This window comes from Babylonia areolata, chromosome 29, assembly GCF_041734735.1.
Source record: "Babylonia areolata isolate BAREFJ2019XMU chromosome 29, ASM4173473v1, whole genome shotgun sequence".
Taxonomy (NCBI): Eukaryota; Metazoa; Mollusca; class Gastropoda; order Neogastropoda; family Buccinidae; genus Babylonia; species Babylonia areolata.
Window position 1 is genome coordinate 24,953,639 of NC_134904.1, and position 21,315 is coordinate 24,974,953.

General features: G+C 44.8%; 1 protein-coding gene across 1 annotated transcript in view; it reads left to right on the forward strand.

Annotated features, from left to right (window-relative positions):
- The window catches only part of LOC143274621 (uncharacterized), a 70,225-nt gene that overhangs the window by 11,096 nt on the left and 37,814 nt on the right, over window positions 1-21,315 (forward strand). The window contains exons 5-7 of the mRNA XM_076578491.1: window positions 13,583-13,805; window positions 14,393-14,592; window positions 16,688-16,912. Of these exons, the coding sequence (XP_076434606.1) occupies window positions 13,583-13,805; window positions 14,393-14,592; window positions 16,688-16,912 (648 nt within the window). The remainder of the gene's footprint in view (window positions 1-13,582; window positions 13,806-14,392; window positions 14,593-16,687; window positions 16,913-21,315) is intronic.

Sequence of the window (21,315 nt, forward strand, 5' to 3'; positions counted from 1 at the left end):
TTTGGTATTCTCTCTGACTTGCACAAGCTCGGCTTCCGAGGACACCTGCCTCAGTTCATCCACAATTTTTTACAAGACAGACAATTCCAGGTGAGAGTCGGCACCACCCTGTCCGACATTCACGAGCAGGAGCTGGGTGTCCCGCAAGGGAGCATCCTGTCGCCGGCTCTTTTCAGCATCAAAATTAATGACATCGTTCAATCCGTTCAGAGGGGATCGGACAGCTCGCTGTTCGTGGATGATTTTGCCTTATATGCAACAGGCAGCACGTACGCCAGCATCCAGCGACGGCTTCAGCTCTGCGTCAACAAGATCCAGTGTTGGGCAGAGGAGAATGGCTTCACGTTTTCGTCCTCCAAAACTGAATGCATCCATTTTCATAATTTTCGCCAGTTCTATCCGGACCCTGAAATCCGTCTGGGAACATCCACCATCCCGGCGGTCAAGGAAGCCAGATTTTTAGGGGTCATCTTCGATCAGAAGCTGAACTTCCTCAGCCACATTAAACAGCTGAAAATATCTTGCCAAAAAGCCCTTAACATCATCCGAGTTGTGGCACACACGAACTGGGGTGCTGATAAGAGAACTCTCTTGCACCTCTACAGAGCCCTGGTCCGGTCCAAACTGGATTATGGAAGTGTGGTATACGGCTCGGCCAGACCGTCCTATCTGAAACTGTTGGACCCTGTACACCACCAAGGGCTCCGTCTCAGCTTAGGTGCTTTCCGCACCACCCCTGTGCACAGCCTGTACGCAGAGGCGGGGGAACCGCCTCTTTCCAACCGCAGACTGAAGCTGACCCTGAACTATTATCTGAAATTGTTCTCTGAACCTACAAACCCTGCTTACGACGCTGTATTCAACAACCCTTTCGATAAGAAATTTACAGACAACCCAAACTGCATACCTCCTCTCGGACTCCGCATTCAGCCGCACTTAGAAAAGGCCGATCTGGATGTCGGTGGCATCTCGGATTTCTCTAAGTTCCCTGACAGCCCTCCATGGACCTTTACAACACCTGAGGTCCGATTCGATCTGGCCTCGTACCGTAAGGACACCACCAGTTCTCTGGCCTACAGAACCTACTTTTCGGAACTGTGCCACAAATTCCCCACTTTTCAAAGCATCTTCACTGACGGTTCCAAGTCAGAGGACGGAGTCGCCGCATCTGCGATCTGTCCCGCCTTTCCTGACCGGCCCTCAACGGAACACATCCTGTCTGACAGCTCGGTGTACACCGCGGAACTGACCGCACTGGTTCTGGGGTTAAAAATGGTTCTCTCTTCGAAACAGAAGAGATTCATGATCTTTTCCGACTCCTTGTCAGCCCTGGAGGCGATCGCCTGCAGGAATATCACTCATCCCAAACTGCTGGAATTTTATGAAACTTTTACTCTTGCAACGAAGAAAGGATACGAGGTTGTGTTGGCCTGGGTTCCAGGACATGTTGGCATTCGTGGTAACGAAAGGGCGGACCTGCTGGCCAGGAACGCTGTAAAGAAAGAATTGTCCAGATCCTTGGTACCCTATACAGACATGAAGCGGAAGGTCAACACTTACGTTAAGGATCTTTGGCAAGAGGAGTGGAACACCCAGACGGACAACAAGCTCTTCCAGATCTGTCCGGACCTAAAAGAGACCCTCCCTTCGGGGGTGAAGAACAGAAAGGAGGAGTCTGTGCTGTGCAGACTGCGCGCGGGGCACACTTTTTTTACTCATTCTTACTTGTTGAAGGGGAAAGAGGCCCCTCGATGCATTCCCTGTGATGAGCCTCTCACCGTGAAACACGTGCTCCTTGATTGTTGGGATCTGCATGACGTTAGACGCAGACATTACACGGCGGTTTCTTTGAAGACTTTGTTTCGTGATGTCCCTCCGTGGGCGCTGATGGACTTCTTAAAAGAAGTGAACCTTTTTAACCAGATTTGAAGGTTTTAAACTATGGAAGTTTTTTTTTAACTTTGGAGTGGAAAGTTTGAAGTGGTGACTCGTTTTAATTGGTTGTTTTTTTATCCTTGTAGTAGTTATTCACGCGGCCATAGCCTTGAGATGGCCTTAGTGGTCGGCGAGGCTCTAAGCACCATAATTTCATTTCATTTCATTTTCATTTCTGTGTCAATGTCACAAACAACCTTCCCCCCTGTGTCAATGTCACAAACAGCCTTCCCCCCTGTGTCAATGTCACAACCTTCCCCCCTGTGTCAATGTCACAAACAACCTTCCCCCCTGTGTCAAACAACCGTCCCCGCTTGTGTCAATGTCACAAACAGCCTTCCCCACTGTGTCAATGTCACAAACCACCTTCCCCCCTGTGTCAATGTCACAAACAACCCTCCCCCCTGTGTCAATGTCACAAACAGCCTTCCCCCCTGTGTCAATGTCACAAACAGCCTTCCCCCTGTGTCAGTGTCACAAGCTTCCCCCTGTGTCAGTGTCACAAACAACCTTCCCCCCTGTGTCAATGTCACAAACAACCTTCCCCCCTGTGTCAATGTCACAACCTTCCCCCCTGTGTCAATGTCACAAACAGCATTCCCCCCTGTGTCAGTGTCACAAACGGCCTTCCCCCCTGTGTCAGTGTCACAACCTTCCCCCTGTGTCAGTGTCACAAACAACCTTCCCCCCTTGTGTCAATGTCACAAACAACCTTCCCCCCTGTGTCAATGTCACAAACAACCATCCCCCCTGTGTCAATGTCACAAACAACCTTCCCCCTGTGTCAATGTCACAAACAACCGTCCCCCCTGTGTCAATGTCACAAACAACCTTCCCCCCTGTGTCAATGTCACAAACAGCCTTCCCCCTGTGTCAATGTCACAACCTTCCCCCCTGTGTCAGTGTCACAAACAACATTCCCCCCTGGGTCAATGTCACAACCTTCCCCCCTGTGTCAATGTCACAAACAACCTTCCCCCCTGTGTCAATGTCACAACCTTCCCCCCTGTGTCAATGTCACAAACAGCCTTCCCCCTGTGTCAGTGTCACAAAAGGCCTCCCCCGTGTGTCAGTGTCACAAACAGCCTTCCCCCTATGTCAATGTCACAAACAACCTTCCCCCTGTGTCAATCTCACAGCCTTCCCCCTGTGTCAATGTCAGAAACAACCTTCCCCCCCTGTGTCAATGTCACAAACAGCCTTCCCCCCTGTGTCAATGTCACAAACAGCCTACCCCCTGTGTCAATGTCACAAACAACCTTCCCCCCTGTGTCAGTGTCACAACCGTCCCCCCTTGTGTCAATGTCACAAACAGCCTTCCGTCCTGTGTCAATGTCACAAACAACCTTCCCGCCTGTGTCAATGTCACAAACAGCCTTCCCCCTGTGTCAATGTCACAAACAGCCTTTCCCCCTGTGTCAATGTCACAACCTTCCCCCCTATCTCAATGTCACAAACAGCCTTCCCCCTGTGTCAATGTCACAAACAACCTTCCCCCCTGTGTCAATGTCACAACCTCCCCCCCTGTGTCAATGTCACAAACAGCATTCCCCCCTGTGTCAATGTCACAAACATCCATCCCCCCTTTGTCAATGTCACAAACAGCCTTCACCCCTGTCTCAATGTCACAAACAGCCTTCCCCCCTGTGTCAATGTCACAACCTTCCCCCTGTGTCAATGTCACAAACAACCTTCCCCCCTGTGTCAATGTCACAAACAACATTCCCCCCTGTGTCAATGTCACAAACAACATTCCCCCCTGTGTCAATGTCACAAACAACCTTCCCCCCTGTGTCAATGTCACAAACAACATTCCCCCCTGTGTCAGTGTCACAAACAACCTTCCCCCTGTGTCAATGTCACAGCCTTCCCCCTGTGTCAATGTCACAACCTTCCCCCCTGTGTCAGTGTCACAAACAGCCTCCCCCCCTGGGTCAATGTCACAACCTTCCCCCCTGTGTCAATGTCACAAACAACCTTCCCCCCTGTGTCAATGTCACAACCTTCCCCCCTGTGTCAATGTCACAAACAGCCGTCCCCCTGTGTCAGTGTTACAAAAGGCCTCCCCCCTGTGTCAATGTCACAAACAGCCTTCCCCCTGTGTCAATGTCACAAACAACCTTCCCCCTGTGTCAATGTCACAAACAACCTTCCCCCTATGTCAATCTCACAGCCTTCCCCCTGTGTCAATGTCACAAACAACCTTCCCCCCTGTGTCAATGTCACAAACAGCCTTCCCCCTGTGTCAATGTCACAAACAGCCTTCCCCCTGTGTCAGTGTCACAGGCTTCCCCCTGTATCAGTGTCACAAACAACCTTCCCCCCTGTGTCAATGTCACAAACAACCTTCTCCCCTGTGTCAATGTCACAACCTTCCCCACTGTGTCAATGTCACAAACAGCATTCCCCCCTGTGTCAATGTCACAAACAGCCTTCCCCCCTGTGTCAGTGTCACAACCTTCCCCCTGTGTCAGTGTCACAAACAAGCTTCCCCCCTGTGTCAATTGTCACAACCTTCCCCCCTGTGTCAATGTCACAAACAACCTTCCCCCCTGTGTCAATGTCACAACCTTCCCCCCTGTGTCAATGTCACAAACAGCATTCCCCCCTGTGTCAATGTCACAAACAGCCTTCCCCCCTGTGTCAGTGTCACAACCTTCCCCCTGTGTCAGTGTCAGAAACAACCTTCCCCCACGTGTCAATGTCACAACCTTCCCCCCTTGTGTCAATGTCACAAACAACCTTCCCCCCTGTGTCAATGTCACAAACAACCATCCCCCCTGTGTCAATGTCACAAACAACCTTCCCCCTGTGTCAATGTCACAAACAACCGTCCCCCCCTGTGTCAATGTCACAAACAACCTTCCCCCCTGTGTCAATGTCACAAACAACCTTCCCCCCTGTGTCAATGTCACAAACAGCCTTCCCCCTGTGTCAATGTCACAACCTTCCCCCCTGTGTCAGTGTCACAAACAGCATTCCCCCCTGTGTCAATGTCACAACCTCCCCCCTGTGTCAATGTCACAAACAGCCTTCCCCCTGTGTCAGTGTCACAAAAGGCCTCCCCCCTGTGTCAGTGTCACAAACAGCCTTCCCCCTATGTCAATGTCACAAACAACCTTCCCCCTGTGTCAATCTCACAGCCTTCCCCCTGTGTCAATGTCACAAACAACCTTCCCCCCCTGTGTCAATGTCACAAACAGCCTTCCCCCCTGTGTCAATGTCACAAACAGCCTACCCCCTGTGTCAATGTCACAAACAACCTTCCCCCCTGTGTCAGTGTCACAACCGTCCCCCCTTGTGTCAATGTCACAAACAGCCTTCCGTCCTGTGTCAATGTCACAAACAACCTTCCCGCCTGTGTCAATGTCACAAACAGCCTTTCCCCCTGTGTCAATGTCACAACCTTCCCCCCTGTCTCAATGTCACAAACAGCCTTCCCCCTGTGTCAATGTCACAAACAACCTTCCCCCCTGTGTCAATGTCACAACCTCCCCCCCTGTGTCAATGTCACAAACAGCATTCCCCCCTGTGTCAATGTCACAAACAGCTTTCCCCCTGTGTCAATGTCACAAACATCCATCCCCCCTTTGTCAATGTCACAAACAGCCTTCCCCCCTGTCTCAATATCACAAACAGCCTTCCCCCCTGTGTCAATGTCACAACCTTCCCCCTGTGTCAATGTCACAAACAACCTTCCCCCTGTGTCAATGTCACAAACAACCTTCCCCCCTGTGTCAATGTGACAGCCTTCCCCCTGTGTCAATGTCACAACCTTCCCCCCTGTGTCAGTGTCACAAACAGCCTCCCCCCCTGGGTCAATGTCACAACCTTCCCCCCTGTGTCAATGTCACAAACAACCTTCCCCCCTGTGTCAATGGCACAACCTTCCCCCCTGTGTCAATGTCACAAACAACCTTCCCCCTGTGTCAGTGTCACAAAAGGCCTCCCCCCTGTGTCAATGTCACAAACAGCCTTCCCCCTGTGTCAATGTCACAAACAACCTTCCCCCTGTGTCAATCTCACAGCCTTCCCCCTGTGTCAATGTCACAAACAACCTTCCCCCCCTGTGTCAATGTCACAAACAGCCTTCCCCCTGTGTCAATGTCACAAACAGCCTTCCCCCTGTGTCAGTGTCACAGGCTTCCCCCTGTGTCAGTGTCACAAACAACCTTCCCCCCTGTGTCAATGTCACAAACAACCTTCCCCCCTGTGTCAATGTCACAACCTTCCCCACTGTGTCAATGTCACAAACAGCATTCCCCCCTGTGTCAGTGTCACAACCTTCCCCCTGTGTCAGTGTCACAAACAAGCTTCCCCCCTGTGTCAATGTCACAACCTTCCCCCCTTGTGTCAATGTCACAAACAACCTTCCCCCCTGTGTCAATGTCACAAACAACCATCCCCCTGTGTCATTGTCACAAACAACCTTCCCCCTGTGTAAATGTCACAAACAACCTTCCCCCCTGTGTCAATGTCACAAACAGCCTTCCCCCTGTGTCAATGTCACAACCTTCCCCCCTGTGTCAGTGTCACAAACAGCCTTCCCCCCTGGGTCAATGTCACAACCTTCCCCCCTGTGTCAATGTCACAAACAACCTTCCCCCCTGTGTCAATGTCACAACCTTCCCCCCTGTGTCAATGTCACAAACAGCCTTCCCCCTGTGTCAGTGTCACAAAAGGCCTCCCCCCTGTGTCAGTGTCACAAACAGCCTTCCCCCTGTGTCAATGTCACAAACAACCTTCCCCCTGTGTCAATCTCACAGCCTTCCCCCTGTGTCAATGTCACAAACAACCTTCCCCCCCTGTGTCAATGTCACAAACAGCCTTCCCCCCTGTGTCAATGTCACAAACAGCCTTCCCCCTGTGTCAATGTCACAAACAACCTTCCCCCCTGTGTCAGTGTCACAACCGTCCCCCCTTGTGTCAATGTCACAAACAGCCTTCCGTCCTGTGTCAATGTCACAAACAACCTTCCCCCCTGTGTCAATGTCACAAACAGCCTTTCCCCCTGTGTCAATGTCACAACCTTCCCCCCTGTGTCAATGTCACAAACAGCCTTCCCCCTGTGTCAATGTCACAAACAACCTTCCCCCTGTGTCAGTGTCACAACCTCCCCCCTGTGTCAATGTCACAAACAGCTTCCCCCTCTGTGTCAATGTCACAAACAGCTTCCCCCCTGTGTCAATGTCACAAACAGCTTCCCCCCTGTGTCAATGTCATAAACAGCTTCCCCCCTGTGTCAATGTCACAAACATCCATCCCCCCTTTGTCAATGTCACACACAGCCTTCCCCCCTGTGTCAATGTCACAAACAGCCTTCCCCCCTGTGTGAATGTCACAACCTTCCCCCTCTGTCAGTGTCACAAACAACCTTCCCCCTGTGTCAATGTCACAAACAACCTTCCCCCCTGTGTCAATGTCACAGCCTTCCCCCTGTGTCATTGTCACAACCTTCCCCTGTGTGTCAGTGTCACAAACAGCCTTCCCCCCTGGGTCAATGTCACAACCTTCCCCCTTGTCTCAATGTCACAAACAACCTTCCCCCCTGTGTCAATGGCACAACCTTCCCCCCTGTGTCAATGTCACAAACAGCCTTCCCCCTGTGTCAGTGTCACAAAAGGCCTCCCCCCTGTGTCAATGTCACAAACAGCCTTCCCCCCTGTGTCAATGTCACAAACAGCCTTCCCCCTGTGTCAATGTCACAAACAGCCTTCCCCCTGTGTCAATCTCACAGCCTTCCCCCTGTGTCAATGTCACAGCCTTCCCCCCTGTGTCAATGTCACAAACAACCTTCCCCCTGTGTCAATGTCACAGCCTTCCCCCCTGTGTCAATGTCACAAACAACCTTCCCCCCCTGTGTCAATGTCAGAAACAACCTTCCCCCCTGTGTCAATGTCACAAACAACCTTCCCCCCCTGTGTCAATGTCACAAACAACCTTCCCCCTGTGTCAATGTCACAAACAGCCTTCCCCCTTGTGTCAATGTCACAAACAGCCTCCCCCCTGTGTCAGTGTCACAAACAACCTTCCCCCCTGTGTCCATATCACAAACAGCCTCCCCCTGTGTCAATGTCACAGCCTTCCCCCCTTTGTCAATGTCACAAACAACCGTCCCCCCTGTGTCAATGTCACAAACAGCATTCCCCCCTGTGTCAATGTCACAAACAACCTTCCCCCTGTGTCAATGTCACAAACAGCCTTCCCCCTGTGTCAGTGTCACAAACAGCCTTCCCCCTGTGTCAATGTCACAAACAGCCTTCCCCCCTGTGTCAATGTCACAAACAACCTCCCCCCTGTGTCAGTGTCACAAACAACCTTACCCCCACCCCCACCCCCCCGTGTCAGTGTCACAAACAACCTCCCCCCTGTGTCAATGTCACAAACAGCCTCCCCCCTGTGTCAATGTCACAAACAACCTTCCCCCCTGTGTCAGTGTCACAAACAACCTTCCCCCTGTGTCAGTGTCACAAACAGCCTCCCCCCCTGGGTCAATGTCACAACCTTCCCCCCTGTGTCAATGTCACAAACAACCTTCCCCCCTGTGTCAATGGCACAACCTTCCCCCCCTGTGTCAATGTCACAAACAGCCTTCCCCCCTGTGTCAATGTCACAAACAACCTCCCCCCTGTGTCAGTGTCACAAACAACCTTCCCCTTGTGTCAATGTCACAACCTTCCCCCCTTTGTCAATGTCACAAACAGCCTTCCCCCTGTGTCAATGTCACAACCTTCCCCCTGTGTCAGTGTCACAAAAAACCTCCCCCTGTGTCAATGTCACAAACAGCCTGGACTCACTGGCTGCAAGCAGATAGTAGTATCTGTGCAGCAACAGTTTATTTTGTGGGGAATAGCATTTTTCAACAAGTAACTATCACGCAGATTGTGCTTTCTGTATATCTAGATACATGTGAGGTGCTGTTTCAGTGTACATCACAGAGTGTACATAAAAAAACAGGTCAGTTTGTTTTGGGTTTATTTTATGTGTGTGTGTGTGTGATCTTTTGTTTTGTTGTTGTTGTTTAAATACAGGTTTAGCTTGTGTGGTTGCGCATTATTTCCACCTGCTTTTACTTGACTTTATGTCAGTCTGACGTGTCTTTACAGCTTCTGAAATAAAGGTACACATTGTTCACTGTAATGATCAAGCTTGATCGGACCTCAGTCTGATAGAGGTATGGTGGATCATATACCTTACCCTCATACACTTGTATCCTTCAGTTGATGTCTGGAAACAGGTACCCTGACTTACACGTGCAAAAAGTTTAAGTTTCAGTTTCAGTAGCTCAAGGAGGCGTCACTGCGTTCGGACAAATCCATATACGCTACACCACATCTGCCAAGCAGATGCCTGACCAGCAGCGTAACCCAATGCGCTTAGTCAGGCCTTGAGAAAAAACAAAAAAAACAAAAAAACAACAACAAAAAACAGTGAATAAATAATAGATAAGCTTACATAAATAAATAATAATTATGATATAAAAAAAGGTAGTAGTAATGATAATAATAATAAAAAAAAAATAAAAATAAAAAATAATAATAAATATATATATATAAATAAATAAATAAGACAACAATGATGATAAATAAGCAAATAAATGTAAAACATGAAGACACACATTCACACATACCCCCACACATGCACAACAGATATGCACCAAACATGCAGTTTCACAGACACACACACACACACACACACACACACACATACATTACCCTGCACCTCCTCTACCCCTCTCCTCCACACACTCATTTCCAGTCTATGTATCGCAGCTTCCACGGCACACACACACACACACACACAAGCACACACATGCACACACACACACACACACACACACACACACACACACAGAGGTGAACACCCACCTGTACAAGCACACACACACACGCCCACATCTCCCACCCCCAACCCCACACACAAAAATACAAAGATACATATACAATATACACGTTCCAACATCCTGCCGCTCCCACAGTGCAGGCACACACACACTCACACACCTCATCCTCCACCCCACCCCCTTCCCGCACCCCCACCTCCCCCTCACACACACACACACACACACACACACACACACACACATGCACAGAACTCTCCTGACACCCATGCACACCCACACTCCCACGCATGCACAAACGCACTCAAAAACACAGACCCACACATACACACAAACACACACATACACACATGCACAGAGGCTGCCACTGATTGGCCGCAAGAGGGATGGGAAAAGATCTCTGATGCCAAGAGCGTGGCGTATAGTGTGTTGCTCAGTCTATTGTATTTGGAAAAGCCCACAGAGACTCTGTTCCGTTTTGAAGAAAGTTGTGCAATGTTGGTTTGGAAATGATGCCGATATTTGTTTGATTTGCAAAGCATCGTGCTCTACCTTTCATGTTAGACTTACGGCCGCTCCCTCTCTCTGCTTTTATTTCTTTGAGGCGATCGATGGTGTGATGGCCTTGTACCTGTTCTTTTTGATATTCTTTGACTTTTCTGAGGATTTCCGATTTTCCTAGATGTAGGCCGCTCGTTGGTGTTGCGTTACCAGCAAGTCTGTCAGCTCGCTCATTTCCCTTAACTCCTGCATGTCCCGGGCAGTATGACCATGTGAGTTTTTTAATCTGAAAGTTGCGCATTGCCTTATGCCACTCTGGGCTTCCCATTCCGTTTTCAATTTTCTGTATGAGGTTCATTGAGTCGGTTAGAATCATGGCATGTTGGTTTCCGGGCGTATGGATGGACGATAGCCACTGGAGGGCACGTGTCAGCTTCAACTTCCATCGTTAGGCTGGAGGTTGTGACTTTGTAGGCAGCATTCTCTTCCCTAACTGTTTTTCCATTTTGTTTCGCAGTGAATCCCCAACTGGATTGGTCTTTGGTGACTGAGCCATCTGTGTATATGATGATGTCCTCTTCTTTACTGTTTCTTCTATGAGTAGCTTCACTTCCGCATCAGTTTTGCCCTCTGGCCATTCCCGACTGTCTTCCTAGAGTGGGTGAAATGGCTGTGTTGAATAGATGGTTGAGGTTTTCGGGGGTTTTCTCCCATTCGTTTGTTTCTTTCAGGTCTTGTAGTCGGCATACTAGCTGGATTGTGTCTTCTGCTTGCCCCATCCATGATCTTCCTCGTCCTAGGCGGCTGCCTTTTGGTTCTTTGACTGTGTCATGCAGTGGGTTTTGAGGGTTTTCTAATGCTTTGAAGTAGGTCTTGACCTTTTCTAATTTGTTTCTGGCCTGCACTGAAGGAAGGTCAAGCAGGTATCGCATGGTTTCTGTGGGCGTGTCTTTTGTTGTTCCAAGGATCAGCCTCATAGCTTCATTTTGAACTCTTTCTAATTTTAAGAGGTTGCTTTGAGACAGTGTTGTTAGCCCAAGTCCGTAGTCAATCACACTGAGGACGAGTGATTGGTATAGCAGGAAGAGGTGGCGTTGTTCAATACCTTTGGTTGCCATTGCCTTTAAGACTGAAAGGCCCTTTTTGCATTTGAGAACAGTATTTTCTGTATGTTTTCTGAAGGTCAGCATCCTGTCAAAGTGTATTCCTAGGTAGCGCAGGCATTCAGTTTTCTCGATCTGAATCCCATCGAATGACACAGAAGGTGGTGATTTGCTCGCGGTTCTGTTGTTGAGGGTGCACAGCAACGTTTGGGCTTTCGCTGGATTGATGGAAGATCCTGTGTCTTTGCACCATTGAACAGTATTGTTTAGTTGTTTCTGGACGGCTTTAGTTCTTTCCTGAGCATCTTTCAAAGTTTTGAAGACCAGGCCATCATCCGCAAGAGTAAGCACCCGAGCTATTCCATTGTTGTTTAAGTCTGCAAGGCCTTTCGTGTAGACATTGTAGAGGACAGGAGAGAGCGGAGACCCTTGTGGCAGTCCCATGGATAGTTTAGAAGGTGCAGACGTCCAATCTCCAAGGCATAGGAAGACGGTTCTTTCCTGAAGCACTGCTGCTATCCATCTTGTCAGTGTCAAACTTACTCCATACCTTAGTAGCAGCTCCATGAGGTGCGCAAACTGGACTTCATTGTAGGCATCTTCAAGGTTGATTGCTACTGCTAGTGTTTCTTCTTTCCTTTGAAATCCTTCATACACCTCATATGCAAAAGCAGCTGCATTTTCCCATGTGGACTTGCCTGTTCTGTAACCACCTTGATTTGAAGGGAGAATGTGCCTGTGTTCAAGATCCCTTGCAAGTTTCCTGGCTATCATGTGTTCCATGAGCTTTCCAGCAATGTTTTGCATGGTTAGGATCCGGTAGCCGCTTACCTGATGATGGTCCTTTCCTGGTTTTGGTATGGTTTTTAAGAAGCTGTGTGTCCAGTCCACCGGCACATGTCCATTGTGGAAACTGTTTTGATATAGATTGAAAAGTTTGCTTCTATCTTCTTCCGATAGTTCCTTGATGTCCGAGTAGCAAACTTTGTCTTGGCCAGGAGCTGATTCTTTCTTGCATTTAGCTATTGCTTCGTTTAGATCATCTATTGTCAAGTCATCATCGTGTCCAGTCTGCATAAGGGTTTGGTTTAACTCCTCAACATATTTCTTTGATCGCTCTGTTGTATGAAACGTTTGAGCAGGGCGGATCCTTTTTCTTCGTTTGTCTTAAGCTTGGTTCCGTCAGTGTCTACCATGTCTGGGGTGGTTGTTGTGCACGTGCAAAAAACATAATTATAAAAAAGAATAAAAGATTTTGGAAATCAAATCATTAATATTTTACTTTTCATGTAACAGATTGGAAAAAAAAAGAGACCTGTTTGCTGAGTAAACTATTCTGAAAGAAATTGGTATTTTCAAAATATTTTCATCATGCAAAGATTTGAAAATAATTCAAATACTTTTCTGAAATGAGAGACAAGTTGTGTCTTGTTCAGAAAGCTACAAAGCAATATTTTGAAAATCAGAGTTGGGGTCTCTAATGTCAAAAGGTTTCTATATACAATTTGTACTTTATTGAACTTTTTCTTTGGTATCATGCAAGGTTTGATGGAGACATCAAAGGGCATTTTTCTTTGGAAAATCCTTACATTGGTGTTTTGTTAAATCCTGACATTGGTGTTTTGTTTTCTGTTCGCCCCTTTTCTGTCTGTTCCATTTCTCATCAGCAAACCTTGGTCATGCACGGCCATTTTAAAACTTCTTTTTCTTTATCATTTTCATTTTGTTTGGTTACACATTGTTACATTTACTGTAGAGATGGCTCAGTAGGGTACTGGATAGTCTTGTTTTTATGGGGGTAACTTCATCTCTTTGATTATTTTCAATGTTGTATTTTGAACTTTGTTAAAAAATGGTGATCTGCCTGGTGATACCGCTCCTACTCCCATCAGTTGTGGTTCTCAGCTGCATGTGTGGAATGTCCTGAGAGGATTAAGTCTCTGTTGTCCCAAATGAAATATGTACTGGTTAGATGTGATTAGTAGTCTCTAATGAAAACTGATTTCATGAAAAATTCCCTGGATATTTTCAGTTTGGATTAGGTCTGAATCTGGCAAGTCTCTAGCATTTGATTTTATCATGCACACAGCTAATCTCTTTCTTTTTTTCTTTTTTTTACTCTTTTTTGTTGTTGTTGCAATGCATTTGTGTACTACAATTGGTGACCGAGTCACACTGACAGCAGTGACTCTGTTGTGTGAAGGCCTACCTGGAGGAGAAGCCACAGTTAAAGCAGGTGGAACCAGGCAAAGTGCTGATCAGTCACAGTGTGCTGGGCAACATGTACATGGAGGTGGATGTGGGCCCTGAAGGGGACACCCCCACCCTCATCTTCACTGAGAACGACACCAACCACAAACTGCTGTATGATGGTGTCAACACTTCACCTTATGTCAAAGACGCTTTCCATCACTATGTCATCAAAGGTGGGTGTGGCATGGGGGTGGCTGTAGTTTAGACCAGATTGCAGGGGGTTGATTCAACATTAGACTTTTGTCTTTTTTTTTGTTTTGTTTTTTGTTTTTTTCACCAGCTCCAGACATTTCTGCTGACAGTGCTGTTTCACTTTCAGTCCTTCATTTCAGCTTGCTGTAAAGACGACTAGCACTGTGATTATGTGTGGTCACAGTTTTTGCTGCAATGGAAGGGGCAGAAATTTGTTGCTTGTCAACACAGCCAATGATTAAACAATTCTTAAAGGTATTTTGTCGGTTTGTCATGGCCACTTGTATGGCTCTAAAAACGAATTTGAAAAACAGATCTTTTTCAAGTAATAGGTGGGGAGAAAATGGGGCAGCAGGGGAGGGGTGTGTGTGAAGATACTGTTAGTCAATGTTGTGATCAAATTCTATCTTTCACATATTTTTTCCATACAGAGAAATGTCAGTTAATGCTGTAATCAAATTCCATCTGTCACGTGATTTGTGTCATAACTTTTGCTTTCTTGTCATGTCCCTTCAGTCAGCATGAATGAAGCATCAAAGTAGGAAAATGGTTACTTTTTTTTTTTCAGGAGACCAGACATCTGTGAACCCTGACAAGGTGGGAACAAAGTGTGCTGCCCACTACGTGGTGAATGTGGATGGTGAGCAGGAGGTGACGCTACGAGTACGATTGTACCACCATCTGGAGACACCCAGCATGACATTTGGCACTGCCTTTGAAGACATCATGGAGGCTCGGAAAGAGGAAACTGATGCTTTCTTTGATGAGGTGAGACAGGACCTTTCGTTTGTTTCTGATTAGAAACTGTCTCCATCTGATGTTAGTTAGCTCCATCCCCAAGCACACTGATTTCTGTGGTTGAGCATTTTTACCTTCCTTTTCGACAGTCATGTTCATTTTTCCAGAGCAATGTTTCATCGATATTCACATGTTGCCCTGATCCATTGAACTCTGACAATAACAATTATTCTTGTGAGATGAAACTAATTATATTAGATTTGTTATCTGTTGTCTTGTAATTAACAGCTGTTCATTTCTTATTCATACCCTTTCAGTTAAAATATCAATATTGAAATAGGAGGTTCTCATTCCAGAATACTTGCTTTTGGTTATTATTTGGATCTTTAAAAGCACTTTATTGCCATTCTGAATCCTATCACTTGTAGTTACTTTTGTCATCTCTTTGTCCATTCACAATTACTGTGTTATTTTTGTATAAATCACCGTTCTTTGTGGCTATTGCCTGAAATGAAATGACAGTGCAGACACAGGAACTGTAGAGGAACACCTTCCTTTCATTCAGATTTCAGACTCTTTTTGGTTACAATGCTGATTCCATTTCTGACAGAATTACACTAATGCTACATTATAACCTGTAAGTGAGATTACATCCATGTATATTTGCTTGTCATAGTCATGTTTATTTAACCCCTAAGCTGCCTATATGATGAGGTAACTCGTCAGTGCAACCATGTACACTTTGCTGCCACAATGATGAGATAACTCATCAGCGAAATAATCTGACTTTTCCCTGGTTTGTATTGAGTTCATTGACGAAAATACTGGTAGCTTTAGTTGGGGAATCTTTCTAGACTCTATTTATAGCTAGAAACCCCATCTACGTCATGAGGCAGTCCTTTATTTCAATGATTTGGTTGGGTTACTGCTACAGTGTTTGCCTGGCTCCTCTCCTCGCTCACTCAGCAAAATGTCGGACACCATGTTCAAGCTGTGTGATCATGGCGCACTGAAACAACCAAGATTGTTTTCTTTAGCGTAAGAAGAAGACAGTGATAAACATTTATCGGATGATTCGATAGAAAATAAAGGGGGCAATGAAGAGACTGGCCAAGATATGATGATCAGTTTGTGACACTGGCTGTACAGAGAAGTTGACAGAAACATGACCAGATTATTAGCAGTACACATTGTGAGCAATATTCCTGGCACTGAGCCAACGTGGTATGATGAGAACTGGATAAAGTGACTGGTCAGAGGGGGGTGGAAGCTGAGGGGACGTGGCCTCACATCAGTATGTTATCACTTTAGAGTAGTCACAAATAAATTGTGTTTAAGTCTCTTTTTCTCGTGGTTGTTCCAGCATAATTTGTGTGTACAGGTATTATCCATTTGTCCAGAAAATGTTATATTTTTGTGCAAATAACCTGATTAATGTTTGTAATGAACAAGTTAAAAATGTGACCAAAAACAAACTGATTTCAAAACAACTGTATGTCTTTGAAAATATACAAAATTCTTTATTCATTAACCTTTCGGAAATTATATAATTTTATGGGTCTTTCTCCAATTACAAAGTGCACATATTTTTTTGGAAAATATATGCCCCTTTTTGTGAAAAAAACTGTCAGACTTCACTTAAAACTTATTTCGCTGGCAGCAAAAGAGTGAAAGGAACAAATAATCTATAATGATAATATGATACATAAACAACTGAGCACAAAGTTAAGATCTGGTTTCCAGAATTAATGAAATATAACTTTGCATATCATGTAACATTGCATTGATATTAGCTTTCTTTCATCTCCATTTATTTCATTACAATAATGACATTGTTACATTGAAAACCAGTATTATCTTAACATTTGCTTTTACTAATGAAGTATCAATGATACAAATTTCACATTACAAGTCTAATTTCATATTTACATTACTTTTCATGTTTTAGATTTTACCAACTTTACTTGTGTAAACCTAAATTTAGCAGTTTGAAATTGCTTCAGCATTGCATTATAGTGGAATTATGGTAACCCAAAAGTTACATTGTGCTATTGCAAGCAGCTAATCTCCAATTCAGAATGGTTACACTGACAGTGGTTTTCCAAACTTATTGATGGATGTGCAGGTGATCGGCTACAAATCACATGCAGAGCAAGTGGTGGCGAGACAGGCATACGCAGGACTGCTCTGGAGCAAGCAGTTCTATCACTACGTGGTGCAGGAGTGGCTCCATGGAGACAGCAACCAGCCGCCTCCTCCCTCCCAGCGGCTGGGAGGACGCAATGTCAGCTGGCAGCATCTCTTCAACCGTGATGTCATCTCCATGCCAGACAAATGGGAGTACCCATGGGTAAGTGGACCTGTGGTGGCTTTGTTGGGGGTTTTCAGCACCGTTTTCTCTCTGTTCTCTGTCTGTCTGACTCTTTCATCCTCACTGCTCTGTGTATGTGTGTGTGTGTGTGTGTGTGTGTGTTTAGTTTAGTTTAATGTCTTTTCACTGTTTAGTGATATTAGACAAGGAGAGAAAAAAAAAGGAGGGGGGGGGGGAGTGAGTATGTGTGCATGGGAGATGAAGCGTGGGGTACTTGAGAAGAGGTGGTGGGATGACTGTAGTGAGTAGTAGAAAACGAAGAGCTACGAAGGACTATACTAACAGTTTCAGTTTCAGTAGCTCAAGGAGGCGTCACTGCGTTTGGACAAATCCATATATGCTACACCACATCTGCCAAGCAGATGCCTGACCAGCAGCGTAACCCAACGCGCTTAGTCAGGCCTTGAGGGAAAAAAAAAAAAAAAAAAAGGTGAATAAATGATAGATAAGCTTACACAAATAAATAAATAAATAAAAATAATAAATAATAACTATAATGTAAAAAAAAAAAAAAAAAGCAAATAGATGTAAAACATTAAGACACACATTCACATATACACCCACACATGCATAACAGATATGCACCGAACACGCAGTTTCACAGATATGAAAGCACAGTCAAATACATATAAACGTACATGAGCTCCAACACACACACACACACACACACCACACACATTACCCTGCACCTCCTCTACCCCCCTCCTCCACACACTCATTTCTAGTCTACGTATCACAGCTTCCACAGCACACACACACACACACACACACACACACACACACACGAACACTTACTTGTACAAGCGCACACACATATGCCCATATCGCCACACACATATGTACAAAGATATATATATATATATATATATATATATATGTTCCAATATCCTGTTGCTCCCACAGTGTAGGCATGCATACACTCACATACCTCATCCTCTACCCCACCTCCCTCTGCACCCCCACCTCCCCCTCACACACACACACACACACACACACGCACGTGCACAGAACTCTACTGACACTTGTGTACACTTGCACTCTCGCGCATGCACAAACGCACTCAAAAATACAGACCCACACATGCACACACACACACACATACACACACGCACAGAGGCTGCCACTGATTGGCCGCAAGAGGGATGGGAAAAGATCTCTGATGCCAAGAACGTGGCGTATAGTGTGTTGCTCAGTCTATTGTATTTGGAAAAGCCCATAGAGACTCTGTTCCGTTTTGAAGAAATTTGCGCAATGTTGGTTTGGAAATGATGCCGATATTTGTTTGATTAGCAAAGCATCGTGCTCTGCCTTTCATGTTAGACTTACGGCCACTCCCTCTCTCTGCTTTTATTTCTTTTATTTCTTTGAGGCGATCGATGGTGTGATGGCCTTGTACCTGTTCTTTTTGATATTCTTTGACTTTTCTGAAGATTTCCGATTTTCCGAGATGTAGGCCGCTCGTTGGTGTTGCGTTACCAGCAAGTCTGTCAGCTCGCTCATTTCCCTTAACACCTGCAATAATACTAACAGTGAACTATAACATAAATTATAACAGTGAGTTAATCACCCATATAACAGTGAAAAGCATGCTTATCATAACAAAAAATGTGATCAGTCAAAGGTAGATACCAACTGGACTTTGAATCAAACATTCAGAAATTTTTTGAAGTAATGAATAATTTATTCAAAACATCTCCTATGGACAAATACGTAACTGGTCGGCTAGTTTTTGAAAGAACAGTTGTCTTGTTTTTGGACACAGGACAAGTATGTGGTAGACATTGACTTCTTTTCCGCACAGACACTGTATATTTATGCAGAATTTAGTTTGAAGGGCATTCAAACGGAATCAATGAACTAGACTTTTAACTGGTCTTGACTGAGAGACAGATAAATCATTTAATAAAGCCTTGGGGTTGCTTGCTGTAATTGTCTTCATACAGTGACGGTAATAGTGGCAGTCTAAATCTTTTAGCCTATGGTTATGTTGATCTCTTGACACTTTTTCAATACACCTATAACACTCTTGTAAATCTAATTGTAACAGGGTGCATGTATGCGTCTCGTTCACCACACCACACCAGAGTCGGGGTTCGGTTCAAGACGGACACCTTTATTCCCATGAACCATCCACAAGAAAAGGGAACAAAACAAACGAAAACAAATCCCTGCAACACACACACACAAAACCCAACCCCGTGTGTTACAGCTGCTGCACTATAAGTGCTCTTTATAAATTCTTACATTAAAATCCATACTATCACTCTTTACTCTTTCTCTCCAATCACACGTCAGCCAACATATCTCTTGGCTAAGATTAATAGTTGCAGTTACCAATCAAATTACCTATAACTTTACTAACCTAAAATAATGAGTGAATGTAGAATAATAATTGTCACAATAATAATTTAGTCTATCCTCACTTAATAGTAATACACACACTCCACTATTAGCTTAGTGAAGAATTACATTTTTCATTTCAACTTAAACTCTTAGGCAAACCTCAAAAAAACATTATTGACAGTAGTAGTAGCAATAATAATAATCATCACCATCCATACCCTAACCATACTGCACGAACACAGTTCAGTATTATATAATCACTCAAAAATAGGCAAGGCTTGTCAACCAGTTTACCACATACCAACTAAGATTTCCGCCATACCAGAAACCTAATTTATAATAGTCCAACCATACTTGCTGAGCATAGTTAATTCACAATTTTTCCTTCAAAACCCAGCAGTTATGTTTCCAATAACAAGTGTAATATAAGCATACCATAAATCACTTAGTTACTGATAACTAAGTTAGGTTACAGTTATCCAACAAAATAAACAAACAAAATATCTCAAGTCATAACAGAGATGACACATACCCCACGAGTGTAGCAGAGGCACATGTGTACACCACACTGACCGCCAGTCTGACCATCCGGGTACGGGTAGTAAGTAACTTCACTACCCTCCAGCATGGAAGCAAGTCACACCGGCCAAGACCCCTTCTGCTCCCCAGACAACGCGCACTAAACTGTTCTGTGGCCTGCATCTAGTGAACTGTTTTTCATTCAAACCTAACCGTATCAGAATATGCCTAAATCCAAATAAGAATAGTGGGAGAAACCGAATGAGAATAAACAAGGGAAGCAACTAACCCTTGGATGATATTTAACCTGGTGTATTAATTAGCTCCCTTACTCATAAACTCGTACTCATAAACATAATTATCTATCTCTATAATATCCCTACCACATAATGGAATCTTGAGAAGGATTGAGCCTTCGCTGTTTTACGCTGCCTTTCTGGCAGCCTGATCTGCCCTCTCATTTGCAAAAATTCCACTCTGAGAAGGCATCCAAATGAAAGTTACATTGATGCCTTTTATTGATAATTGTTGTACAATGTGTTTATTCCACTAATCATCTCAAGGCATGATTTTTGATATGCAGATCTAAGTGCATTCAACACTGATTTTGAATCTATGCAAAGTAGGATTTGACTATCCTTTTTATGAAAATCTAGAATGCAGATTAAAGCCGTAACTATGGCAACGAGCTGAGCAGAAAATATAGAAAGATGTTTGTTCAGGTGGTACATTTTCTAACGGTTCAATTCCAGAATTACAAAAGCTGCTCCCGCTCTGCCATCATCAAGAACTGAACCATCTCTATAGATTTTTTAGATAATTTCTATATTCATTTTCTATATGAGAGCATATGGAGATCTTAGTATATTCGGTGAATAATTTTTTTGCAGACCTGTGTTGTCCATATCAAAGTTGGATTTTCTCAATTCCCAGGATGGTATGGCTGAGAATGATGGTTCAACAGCAATATTTTAAAAATCAACTTCTGAATCGATGATGATATCTTTAGTAAATGTATCAATAGGCTTTAGAGACTCGTTTGTTTTTGCCCTTTTTACAAAATCTTTGTCTGTGTGTGTGTGTGTGTGTGTGTGTGTGTGTGTGTGTGTGTGTGTGTGTGTGTGTGAGAGAGATACTCTTTCTCTGTGTTCATGCCTGTTTGTTGATCTCTTTCTGTTGGATTTCCCTGTTTTTAGTTTTGGGAGACTTAAATTGGTATTGCAAAAAAAAAAGAGTATTTTTAATTTTACCTCTCTCTCTCTCTCTCTCTCTCTCTCTCTCTCTCTCTCTCTCTCTCTCTCTCTCTCTCTCTCTCTCGTGGTTCAATTAGTGAAATGAAGAAAGTAAGACCATTTTGTCAAATTTATCAACAACAACAGAAACACAGCAACATCATAGTGTGCTGTCAATAAAACTAAAACAACTGTGTGGTAAATTAATTCACTCAATGACCAGTTTCTGAATATAGCACAAACATCTACAAACCACATTCATTTGAATTTTATGTAACTCTTGCATCT